The 12187-nt window shown below is 36.5% G+C and overlaps 2 protein-coding genes and 1 non-coding gene across 4 annotated transcripts; all 3 read left to right on the forward strand.

The window, feature by feature from the left end:
- The first annotated feature begins 1369 nt into the window (after nt 1–1369).
- On the forward strand, nt 1370–5202 carry LOC111803049 (mitochondrial uncoupling protein 1-like). The gene is made up of 9 exons (XM_023687302.1): nt 1370–1724; nt 2733–2945; nt 3033–3111; nt 3474–3607; nt 3683–3781; nt 3884–3988; nt 4108–4182; nt 4285–4371; nt 4818–5202. Exons 1-9 carry the CDS (start codon nt 1641–1643, stop codon nt 4854–4856), a joined length of 915 nt encoding a protein of 304 aa, XP_023543070.1. The 5' UTR covers nt 1370–1640; the 3' UTR covers nt 4857–5202.
- A 283-nt stretch (nt 5203–5485) lies between these two features.
- Nucleotides 5486–5580, forward strand: TRNAY-GUA. Its single transcript has 2 exons — nt 5486–5522; nt 5545–5580. It is a non-coding gene; the product is annotated as a tRNA-Tyr (tRNA).
- Nucleotides 5581–6306: 726 nt separating this feature from the next.
- On the forward strand, nt 6307–10922 carry LOC111803611 (acetyl-coenzyme A carboxylase carboxyl transferase subunit alpha, chloroplastic-like). 2 transcript variants are annotated; one of them, XM_023688105.1, is made up of 12 exons: nt 6307–6563; nt 6995–7330; nt 7422–7496; nt 7606–7713; nt 7813–7973; nt 8136–8250; nt 8326–8480; nt 8583–8634; nt 8715–8783; nt 8865–8942; nt 9028–10210; nt 10526–10922. In XM_023688105.1, the coding sequence occupies exons 2-11, from the start codon at nt 7004–7006 to the stop codon at nt 10207–10209; spliced, it is 2322 nt and encodes a 773-aa protein (XP_023543873.1). In that variant the 5' UTR covers nt 6307–6563; nt 6995–7003; the 3' UTR covers nt 10210; nt 10526–10922. The 2 variants fall into 2 exon arrangements, with proteins under 2 accessions (XP_023543873.1, XP_023543874.1); XM_023688106.1 differs by lacking the exon at nt 10526–10922 and adding an exon at nt 10427–10518.
- The last annotated feature ends 1265 nt before the right edge of the window (nt 10923–12187 follow it).

Genomic DNA, 12187 nt, shown 5'->3' on the forward strand with positions numbered 1-12187 from the left:
AAAAAGGTTTCTACAAGGAATGTTTCGTTCTCATTTTCAACGGGATTTCACAATCCACCTCCCTTGGCCTCTAATGTCTTTGCTGACACACTGTTCAGTGTCTGACTCTGATATCATTTATAACAGCCTAAGCCCACCGTTAGTCAATATTGTCCCTTACGAACATGGTTTTAAACTCTTATAGCTTTGTTTTCTTGTTTTTCTAAAATGTTTTAGATAGTGTCTTTAACTTATAAACCCTCGATCTTCTCTTTAATTAGTCAATGTAGGACTACTTCTCCCAATAATCGGAAAGCATTTCAATTAAAATTTTGGGCTCTAAACAAATTCCCGAAATGATTTATATTGAAAAGTTTTAATTTTTTAAAATTTTTTAAAGTTAATTCGAATTCCAAAAACAAAATTGACAAATGAAGATGACGTGTAATTGTCCAACGCAATCCAAACCCATCACGACGTTGGAATTGGACTGCGACTCTGACGTGTATTTTCCAAAAAACACATCACTCCACGTCATCTCGAACTCAACTTTCCTTCGTCCAGTTGGAGGGTCAAGATTGTCGATCTCCACGTGTCATCTTCCAATTTGATACTCAACGCTAGTTCATAAAAAAGCCTAAAATGCCCTTAATTATTATTATTATTTTTTAAGACAAAGGCGCTTTCTTTTTTCTTTTTTTAATTTACAAGTATTTAAATACTCCACACATGGGGATTTGTAAATAAATAAAATCTTATTATAATTTTTTCTTTCTAAAAATATGGATATTCCACGTCAGGATATGATCGAGTTGGTTGACTTTTAATTATAATATTAAATTCGCAATGTTTGAAATTTAGGAAAATAGATTTCTATTTTTCTTTCGCCTTTAAATGTTCCAATGGACTTTATATAAATAATTATGTATTTTATTTGTTAGTTAAGATTTCAATTTTATGATGATTTTGATATATGAAAAATAATTAATAAACAATTTTTAATAATAATATAATTAAAATCACTGAAAAACTTTTTTATAATGTCAAACCTACCATTTAAAACATAATTTAATATTATTTTAAAGTCGGATTAAATATCATGATAATTATTTTGATTTATTTTTTTAATATTAAATTTCCACTGTAATTTTAAATTTAGTTAATTGATACCAAGTTATGATATCCGATAAAAACTTAAAATTTTGAAATTTATTATTATTATATATATATATAGTAACAATGTACCGGTGACTTAATATATAAATTTTAAAATAAAATGTGTTTTTTGTAATTATAGTTTAAAATTTTATTTAAAAAACTAAGGCTTATTTATTTTTTAAAAGGAAATGCATTAAATCTTTATTTGGAAATCTTATTATATAATGCAAAATCATTTCCTTAAAGAAAATAACAGTGATCGTCGGAGGTGGCGGGTGACGCGGTAGACCAAGCACAAGGAAAGAGCAGCAGCCAAGACGAACAAAGCTTCGCTAACATTTCTTTCTCGTTCTGCTTTTCCCCAGATTCCCATCTCAACGACGAGACTCATTATTCTTCTTATTCCACTTTCTCCTTATATTTCGCTTTATTGATTTCGTCTCTGAATTTCATTTCATCTCCGTCTCGCCGGTCCAATCCTGTGGGTTTTCTCCGGTTAAGCCATGGTTGCCGATTCGAAAGGTAAATCGGACATCTCATTCGCTGGCACGTTCGCCAGTAGTGCTTTCGCTGCTTGTTTCGCTGAGGTAATGTCTTGATTTCTTACACTACCCTGTTTCTTAGGAGTTTCTTGCTGAAATTTCGTGTTGGTCTGTGTTTGGTGTGTTTTGTAGCTGTCGAATTCAAATTATAAGCGTGGTTTTGTGAGATAATTAGTTGATTTTGTCTGCATCTCGACCATTTTCAAATCTGGTTAACAATGTACTGGGATTGGCTTATGCGATATTTGAATAAGGTTTGATTTAAAATGGGGTAGGAGTTTGAGTGCTGTTTCGAGGGATCTTGACCATCATTCAAAGTTAATACTGAATTTTGATTATCTTTTTATATCGTGGCTGTGATTTTGTAACTATTTGATTTCTTGAGTTTATGTGTGAATCCATGGAAATCAATCTACGTTGTGGTTAAGTAAGCTAGGGCCTGTTTCTTGTTCTTAGAAATTAGCTAAAATTTCAAAAGTGTTCTTAAAAGAGGGAAACATAGTGTAACGCCCAAGCCCACCACTAGCAGAAAAAGGAGAAGGTGTTTCGTTCTCCTCCCAACCGAAGTGGGATCTCACAATCCACCCCCTTAAGGGCCCAGCGTTCTCGTTGGCACTCATTCCCTTCTCAAATTGATGTGGGACCCCTCAATCCATCCCCTTTTGGGGCTAGCATCCTTGTTGGCACACCTCCTCGTGTCCACCCCCTTCGAGGCTCAGCCTCCTCGCTGACACATCGTCCGGTGTCTTGCTCTGATACCATTTATAACAGCTCAAATCCACCGCTGGTATTGTCCTCTTTGGGCTTTCTCTTTCGTGCTTCCCCTCAAGGTTTTTAAAACGTGTCTGCTAGGGAGAGGTTTCCACACCCTTATAAAGGGTGTTTCGTTTTCCTCCCCAACTGATGTGAGATCTCACACATAGCTACATGTAGATATTTCAAGCTTAATGATCAAAAACAGATAACTATAACCAAAAAAACAAAACTGTTGTGTTTAAATTATGCATCTGGAATGTGTTGGCAATAATTGGCATGCATTTGATATTGATGCAGGTATGCACCATTCCTCTAGACACTGCCAAGGTTAGGCTTCAGCTACAAAAGAAAGCTGTTGCCGGTGATGCTTTACCAAAGTATAGGGGCATGCTGGGCACTGTTGCAACCATAGCCAGAGAAGAAGGTCTGGCATCCTTGTGGAAAGGCATTGTTCCCGGATTGCATCGTCAATGTGTGTATGGAGGCTTAAGGATCGGGTTGTATGAGCCTGTAAGTATTGGAAGTTCAGTATCTATGCCAATTGTTCTGTCTTTTAGCTCATATCTAACACAAACTTGTATATCATTTACATCACAGGTTAAGACCTTTTATGTTGGCAGTGACTTTGTTGGTGATGTTCCTTTATCTAAGAAGATTCTTGCTGCACTGACAACCGGTGAGTATGGATTGGACTTTATGCTGCTTGTAATATTTGTTCTTGAATCCATAATTGCACGTCTAATGGTTGTCGAATTTGTTTCTAGCGTTAATGCCTGTATTTCTTGTTTAGGATGTCGGAAAATTTTCCATATAACTTCTTGTTTAGAATTGGGATGCAGAATAAAACGTTTCTACCATATAACTTGTGATATTGTCCTCTTTGGGCTTTCCCTTTCGAGCTTCCCCTCAAGGTTTTTAGAACGCGTCTGCTAGGGAGAGGCACCCTTATAAAGAATGTTTCGTTCTCCTTCCCAACCGACGTGAGATCTCACATAACTTCTCTTATCAACACATTTCCCTTCCCTCTTCGTGTAACAGGGGCTCTAGGAATCACAATAGCAAATCCAACTGATCTTGTAAAAGTTAGACTTCAAGCGGAAGGAAAATTACCTCCCGGTGTACCTAGGCGCTATTCCGGGGCATTGAGTGCTTATTCTACCATAGTGAGACAGGTTAGATATTCGACTTCTATATCAGGAAAATTTTTATTGCCATTTCCATTTGCTTGATATGCACGTAACATATAGGAAGGAGTTGGCGCTCTATGGACCGGCATCGGTCCAAATATTGCAAGAAATGCTATTATCAATGCCGCAGAACTAGCCAGCTATGATCAAGTGAAACAGGTATAAGCATTGGAAATTTGTGTTCTTAGAACTATTCTTGTTTCCTGTTCCCCATGCCCCGGATCGTTTGTGTCGATTCTTAGCTTATTGTATTTGTTGCAGACAATTTTGAAAATTCCAGGTTTCACAGATAATGTTATTACTCATCTTTTTGCTGGTCTTGGAGCCGGGTTTTTCGCTGTATGTATTGGCTCCCCGGTCGACGTGGTAATCTTTCTATATCCATGCTATGTCGTCTCTTGAATTCGTCACTGTTTGTATTTACTGCCTGCCCTTGTATCGAAGACTTGGAATCGTTCGCTCATGATCGTATTCCTTTGTGGCAGGTGAAGTCAAGAATGATGGGGGATTCAACTTACAAAAACACACTTGATTGTTTCATCAAGACTTTAAGAAATGATGTATGTTTTCATACTCTTCCATTGTTTCCATTAACTTAGTTGAGTTTGTTCTCTTGATATCTGTTTTTTAACTTAATACCATCCGGGACTTGCGTTTTTCAGGGACCTCTGGCGTTTTACAAGGGATTTATCCCGAATTTCGGTCGGCTAGGATCATGGAACGTGATCATGTTCCTCACTCTTGAACAGGTATTTCTTGTTATGAACCATGAACCTCATAATAGCATGATATTGTCCACTTTGAGCATAAACTCTCATGGTTTTACTTTTGGTTTCCTCGAAAGGCCTCGTACCAATGGAGATAGCATTCTTTACGTATAAACCGACTACTCCTCTCTCAATAATCCTCAATATTTCCTTTCAGCTACTTGACTGCTAAGGTTGTTTCTAAATGTAACAACCCAAGCCCACTGCTAGCAGATATTGTTATTTTTTTACTTTCTTTCAAGGTTTTTAAAACGCGTCTGCTAGGGAGAGGTTTCCACACCCTTATAAGGAATGCTTCGTTCCTCTTCCAACCGAGATAAGCCGGTGTTTGAAAATCATAAATCTCAACGTTCTTCTCGTTTGGGCGGGAACCAAAATTATTGCAATACATTGTTGTTCTTGTAATCTAATTATTTGTTATGTGATAGGCCAAGAAGTTCGTGAGAAAGATAGAATCTTCATCTTGAGCGTTGTGGAAGAAGATAGCTCCCTTTTCAGACATCGCTTAGAGAATAAAAACCCCATCCCACATGAAGAATATTACTTTATTCGCTGCTTCCGGTGATGATATCAAATCTTGCTCCTGCCATGGGAGAGAATAACTTGTCATTCATTTTCTGTACTGACAATAAATTTGTCATTCTGCTACACTATGATCATGTTCTACTCCATTTGAAACATCTATTAAATGAAATATTAGAATTCCCAGAGATACATAGCTCGAATTTGTGTAATATGTGTTTGAATTGTGGAACGAACAAATGTAAAACTTTATGGGTTGGTTTGTGATCAACTGAGATCGTGTGTATATAACTCGGATGAAATGAGTTCAATTCATGGTAGACACACACCTAAGATTTTATGTTCTACACGTTTTTTGGTATCCAAATATCGTTAGATTAGTTGAGATGTGTACAAACCGGTTTAAACATTTATACATATATTTATACACACATATATACATATATATATATGAATGAAGTTGTACACGATTATACACTCAATTTTGCTGGGATTATACTAGCTAGTGGAAGAGGCCGTTTTTTAAATTTTAGAAAAGATAAATACATTATAAAATGTGGTTTATTATCAATATCCGACCTTAGCTCAGTTGGTAGAGCGGAGGACTGTAGTTGGAACACAATTCCGAAAGTGATCCTTAGGTCGCTGGTTCGAATCCGGCAGGTCGGATCTTTTTATTTGTTTATTTTTTTTCCTTCTAATAATTCAAATTTCTATTTCTATTTTCCTACAAATACATATTTCCGAATTTCTATTTCTATTTTCCTATAAATACATATTTTTATTTGTTTATTTTAATTTTTTAATAATTCAAATTTCTATTTCTATTTTCCTACAAATACATAAATTTTGATTACACATACATCTAATTTGGCCAAGTTTAAAAATATATATAATAAAAATGTTATTTAAATCGTACTATTGGATATTTGTAGCACGGGCACATTTTTTAGCCAATAAATTTGATTTTAAATGCCACCACAAATGTAATTCAACCTCGTATAGAAATTCAAATTTTTTCACCCAACTTAAAAAAAACACTCAAACATAATTCAATGATTACAACTTATCTAATCCAGTAAAAAGTTAAAATTTCAAATTTTTTCACTTTAAGGTAAAAACACTCTTAGCAGGTAGGTGAATTTTGTGAAAGAATGAGTCAATTTTTGACTTAGCTTGCATTTTATCCAAGTTGTTGACGTGAGATTAATCGGTAAATAATTTATTGAAAACAAAAACATTAAAAAAAAAAAACATTTAAAATACAAAAATGACAAAAGCCCTAAGGAAGAAGAGCATAGAAATCATCGAAAAGTGAGACACGTGCGAGAGGTGGAGCAGACACGTGCCAAGGGCTGAATAAAAACGAAAGCTCCTTCATTTCCAGGCCTTTCCCTTCAACTGCCTAACCGAAAAAGACTGGCTCTTAATACCACAAAGCCCACCCCTCACTCCCTAAGAAGTATCGCCACTTCTTTATCATCTCTCTTACAGTCCCAAAAACAGCGCCTCGTTTCTGACGATCCTCTACGATGCTAGCTTGATTCCTCCTCTTCAATGCTTTAAGACACCATCTTCTTCTTTCCCCACCTTTTAGATCCTTTTCCGCGTCTTTTCTCCGGGGATCTCACGTCTTTCGCAGCCAATTTCGGGTAATTTTTCCTTACACAATCAGATTTGGGTGTTTTTGTTTCTTTTGTGCAAATTTATGGTAGTTGTAGGTTTGAGTTGGATTGAGGCATTGATAAATCAAGGTGGGTTGAGATTCGGCTTGTTTGATGGGGATTTGGGGTTGGTTCGGAACTGGGATTCCTTGAATACTTCTCTTACTTAACTTAATTTAATGATGGATTTGGTTGATTGGAGCTTTTTGTAAGATTTTGAACTGTTACTTTAATTTGCATCGTCACTGTTTCTCGCGTCTTCGAAGCAGTGGGCACTGTTCATGATACTTTCTGAATTATTTTTCCTCCACTTTTCAGATTTATAATTCCGAAGCCAGTGTATTGTTTGTTAGAGATCTCGTTAGTGGGTTTTCTTTTTTCTTTTTTTTGAGCTGAAAAAGTAATTCGTGTGTGATTAGGAGAAGAGAATGGCGTCTATTTCTACTCATTCAGCTGCATTATCCGGTTCTTCGGCATCTGATCTTCTTCGAAGCTCGAGTAATGGCTTCAGTGGCATTTCTTTGAGGGACCTCGCTAAAGTGCGATTCAACCCAAGAAGAAAGGACATGACAGTGAGTGCAAAGGTAAGGAAGGTGAAAAAGCACGAGTATCCATGGCCGGCTGATGCGGATCCGAATGTCAAGGGTGGAATTCTTACTCATCTCTCACATTTCAAGCCTCTGAAAGAGACGCAGAAGCCTGTTACTCTTGAATTTGAAAAACCACTTGTTCTTCTTGAGAAGAAGATTAACGATGTTAGTCTTTCCTTATTGATGTTAGTTGCTTCTTCTGGATGGGTGTCTATCGTGTTCTTTTGCATTGATGGTCTTTTCATTATGGATACAGGTGCGGAAAATGGCTCAAGAAACTGGTCTAGACTTTAGTGATCAGATTCTTTCGTTGGAAAATAAATATCGGCAGGTTTGTTATTACTTTTCACAGAATTCTTATTCCAAGAAGTGTTGAAAGTTAATCTTTTCCACGTAAATTTACCTTAATGAGTTTGATTACTTCGCGTTGCTGGCTTCAGGCTTTACAGGACTTGTACACTCATTTGACTCCTATACAACGTGTCAGTATAGCTCGGCATCCTAACAGGCCAACCTTCCTTGATCACGTGTTTAATATCACTGAAAAGGTTTGGTGCTCCTTTTATTGTGAAAGTGATATCGAAAATTTTGGATTGTGGATTTGCTCGTGTTGATGAAAAAATATTTTATTCATCTCTGCCTTACAGTTCGTTGAACTTCATGGAGATCGGTTAGGGTACGACGATCCTGCAATTGTTACTGGTATAGGAACCATAGATGGGAGAAGGTACATGTTCATGGGTCACCAAAAGGGTAGAAACACAAAAGAAAATATTCGGCGTAATTTTGGAATGCCTACACCACACGGGTATGTTAGTCATGGCGACCCATGTTGCACTATACATTATATAATAATCCACGAGTTTTGAAGTAGTATGAATTATTGCTAGTTGAATGCTAACTTGAAGAATTTGAAGTTTGGGTATCGGATGTTTAGACCTGATTATAAGTTTTATTTAATTCCCAATAGTTATCGGAAGGCGCTTCGCATGATGTATTATGCTGATCACCATGGGTTCCCAATTGTTACTTTCATTGATACACCAGGTGCTTATGCGGACCTCAAATCCGAGGAACTGGGTCAAGTATGTAACAGAATATTCTTTTTTCATCGAGCTCTTCCTTTATCTGGAGAACTGATTTGCTTCATACATTTGCAGGGTGAAGCTATTGCTCATAATTTGAGGACTATGTTTGGTCTCAAGGTACCGATAATTTCAATTGTCATTGGCGAAGGTGGTTCTGGTGGTGCCCTGGCAATTGGTTGTGCTAATAAGTTGCTAATGCTTGAGAATGCAGTTTTCTATGTTGCCAGGTGCATTTCATGGCTAGCTTTAGTAAATTAAGGCAACTTCATTCATTTGTGTGCATGCTGATCATTTCTTTCCTTTTTTTGGCTATTCTTACTACGATCTAGTCCTGAAGCCTGCGCTGCAATCTTATGGAAGAGTGCAAAAGCTTCCCCACAGGTTTTTATACATTCCATTCTTAGTTTCCTCTTGTGAAGGTTGTTATATATGTATTTTTTGAGATTTTCTTTTATTTGCAGGCAGCAGAGAAGCTAAGAATTACTGCGTCGGAGTTGTGCAAATTACAAATTGCTGATGGCATAATCCCTGTAATGATGCTGTCCTTCACATATCTTGTTATTGCACGTTCTTTTATAGTTCATCGTGTTCTTAAGAGTTATTCTTCACAGGAACCTTTGGGTGGTGCGCATGCAGATCCTTCATGGACCTCACAACAAATAAAAATTGCAATAAATAAGACCATGGATGTATGTCCTTGAATTCTTCCAAAATAATGAAAGCTGCTCATGGTAGCTTATACTTTAATGATTTGTACTGCACATGTTGTTTCAGGAGCTTTTGATGATGGACACCGAAGAACTATTGAGGCATCGAATGATGAAATTCCGTAAAATTGGTGGGTTTCAAGAAGGCGTTCCAATTGATCCAAAGAAGAAATTGAACATGAAAAAGAAGGAAGTACCCGTCGTCAGGAAGACGAAGAAAGTACCCATCGGGAAGACCCCAGTTCAGCAACTAGAAGTTCAGGTGGAAAAAGTGAAACAAGAAATATTGAAAGCCAAGGAATCCTCCACTGGTCGACCTGATTTGGTTCTGAATAAGATGATTCAAAAATTAAAGAAAGAAGTTGATTTTGAATTTTCTGCGGCAGTAAAGGCCATGGGATTGAAGGACAGACTCGCCACGCTCCGAGAACAGTTTTCGAAAGCAAATTCACCGGACCAACTTATCCAACCTGCATTGAAAGGAGAAATTGAGAAGCTTAGAGATGAAATCAACCAGGGGTTATTTAAAGCTCCTAACTACGAGAATCTGAGGAAGAAACTCGACATGTTAAATGACTTATCTCAATTCAAGGCTCTGTCAGTAAGAGATGTTAAGGAGGCCTCGTTGAAACAGGAAATCAACAAAAAATTTGCAGAGGTTCTAAGTCAACCTAATGTACAAGAGAAATATGAAGCGCTGAGAGCTGAAATTGAAAATTCAGGGGCGTCTACGTATTCGGATTTGGACCCCGAACTGCGAAAGAAAATCGATAATGTAAAGAAGGAAATACAAGGGGAGTTGGTAAATGCCCTCAACACCTTAGGGTTAGATGTTGAAGTATTAACATCAAAAGCACAAGTCCTTAGCGAGCAGTCATCGTTGTCGCTATTCAAACCAAAGATAGAGATGTTAAATGAGGAAATTAATCAGGGAATTGATAGTGTTGTAAACAGAACAGATCTAAAAGACAAGATTGAATTACTGAAACTGGAGGTAGCCAAGGCTGGAAAGACACCAGATGCAACCTCAAAGAACAGAATTTGGGCTTTGGAGCAACAAATAAAGCAGAGCCTTGCTGCTGCATTGGAATCTTCAGACTTGAAGAAGAAACATGAAACACTGAGGGAAGAGATATTAGAAACTGCAGAATCAGGGTTCGATCCGCAAGAAGAAGGCGATAGTTCTGTGTACGGTGACGGTGACGCCAGAATTCAGATGAATTTGGGTGCTGAACATACCTTCGCTTAATGTGAGTTTTGCAATCCTTTTTACCATGTTAAAAGAACACACACAAGCACGCCTAGATGCAGAGAAATACATTGAAACTTGAAAAGGCTTAGTGCATCAACATCTTTGAAAACGAACTACTCTTGCCCTTTTCTTCATTTTCTGATCAACATGAAAAATATATCTCAATAATTATGGAATATTTTCTTGAGCTTGAGGTATTTAGAATTTGGATTAGGGAGCAGCTGCCAGTGGATGCAAAATAGCTAAGTTTAAGAGTTTTACTAGGTAACTTTTCAAATTTTGCTGTGTTTTTACTATCAATATGCATGAGCAGGACCATGCCTAAGAAGAAAAAGTTGGACGCAACTGAAAATTAGTGAGAGCTTCTACAATGGCCAGAAATACTAAGTTAGCTGTTTCCACTTCTAACCCGAATATGACATCGCTTGATTTTGATCGGTTACAAGATTTAGCATGAACTGGAGCTGGAAGGTCAGGGCAGAGCTGCATTTTCATTTTTCCTGTGTTTCGGGGATTTTTCTTCTCTAAATTAGGTCTCTTGGATTTGGAGTTATTTATATCTGGCTTCTGGTTTTGTTGTTGCTGTGTTTCTTATTTTTCCAAAGATAGATCCAAATAGCTCTGTATAGATCGCAAGAATGTCTTGGAGGCCTATAATGCTTTTCAGACTCTTTAAAATGGTATCATTTCCCACTTTTGATGATTGATCATATGATTGTTTAGAAACTAGACATCATCCTGGTTGGAACATTCAATTTGAACCAAAGGGTTTTAATGGTCTGTTCCAGACAAAAGTAGCAGCTTCTGTTTCTTAATTGCCTCTAGGCATGCTGGTTTACAGTCTACTTTGGTTTCAAACAAGCAGGTCTGATATCTTTCGAGTAAGTAAACACGGGGGCGAGCCCGTTTGGTTATGGGGGCGAGCACGAGCGGTCTGCTCAGCCATACTTGATAGTTATGTTCATTTCGACTTGTTTTAAACTTTTTAAGCTTAGGCTGACCAGCGTAACTAAGAGAGCCATTCCATTTAGAGCGAGCCAGTGTAGTTATGGGGGCGGGCATGAGTGATCTTCTCAGCCATACCTACTGGTTATGCTCTTTTTGACTTGTTTTAAATTTTTTAAGCTTAAGCTAACCAGTGTAACTAAGAGAGCCATTCCATTTAGGACGAGCCCGTGTGGCTATGGGGGCAGGCACGAGCGGTTTGCTCAGCCATACTTGATGGTTTAGCACTTTTAGACTCGTTTGGAACTTCTTAACGCAAGGTTCCATCACCCATCCATGAGATGATAACTCCCTTGGAACTACCATACTTTCTTGAAGCTTTTTAACAATTTTGATCAGTATTCTGTACATGATTACAGAAGCTTTGTTGTTTTCACTCATCATTTGCCATCTTTTATGCAATTTCAGCTATGCTACTTCAACAAATATCATATCTATGTTGAATTTCTTAATCTCTTGAATATAACATAAAATTTTATTCAATTAAACTTTACAAGTTAATTTCAAATCATTTAGACCATAATTCGTAATTATTTTAATTTAAAATCTTCTCAAAATTCTAATTTTTTATCCATAAAAATGCTCGTATCTAGAATTTTGCTCTAATATTATGTAAATATTTAGATTTTAAAGCATACATATAATTTCAAATCATTTAGACCATAAGTTAATAATTCGTAATTATTTTAATTTAAAATCTTCTCAAAATTCCAATTTTTTATCTATAAAAATGCCCGTATCTAGAATTTCGCTCTAATATTATGTAAATATTTAGATTTTAAGAAGTCTTACTCATGTTATAACAAAATATAAATTTTTTAGTTATCAAAAGTTTAGAATTTAGTAGATTTAAGATGAGTAGATTTTTTTCTAAAATATGTTAAGTAAATCTAAATATATTATTTTTTTAACAAAAATGATATGTTTAATTCTAAAATAGGCCATTGATATTTTATATTATCGAATTTTT

The sequence above is a fragment of the Cucurbita pepo genome, chromosome LG10 (genome assembly GCF_002806865.2).
Source record: "Cucurbita pepo subsp. pepo cultivar mu-cu-16 chromosome LG10, ASM280686v2, whole genome shotgun sequence".
Lineage (NCBI taxonomy): Eukaryota > Viridiplantae > Streptophyta > Magnoliopsida > Cucurbitales > Cucurbitaceae > Cucurbita > Cucurbita pepo.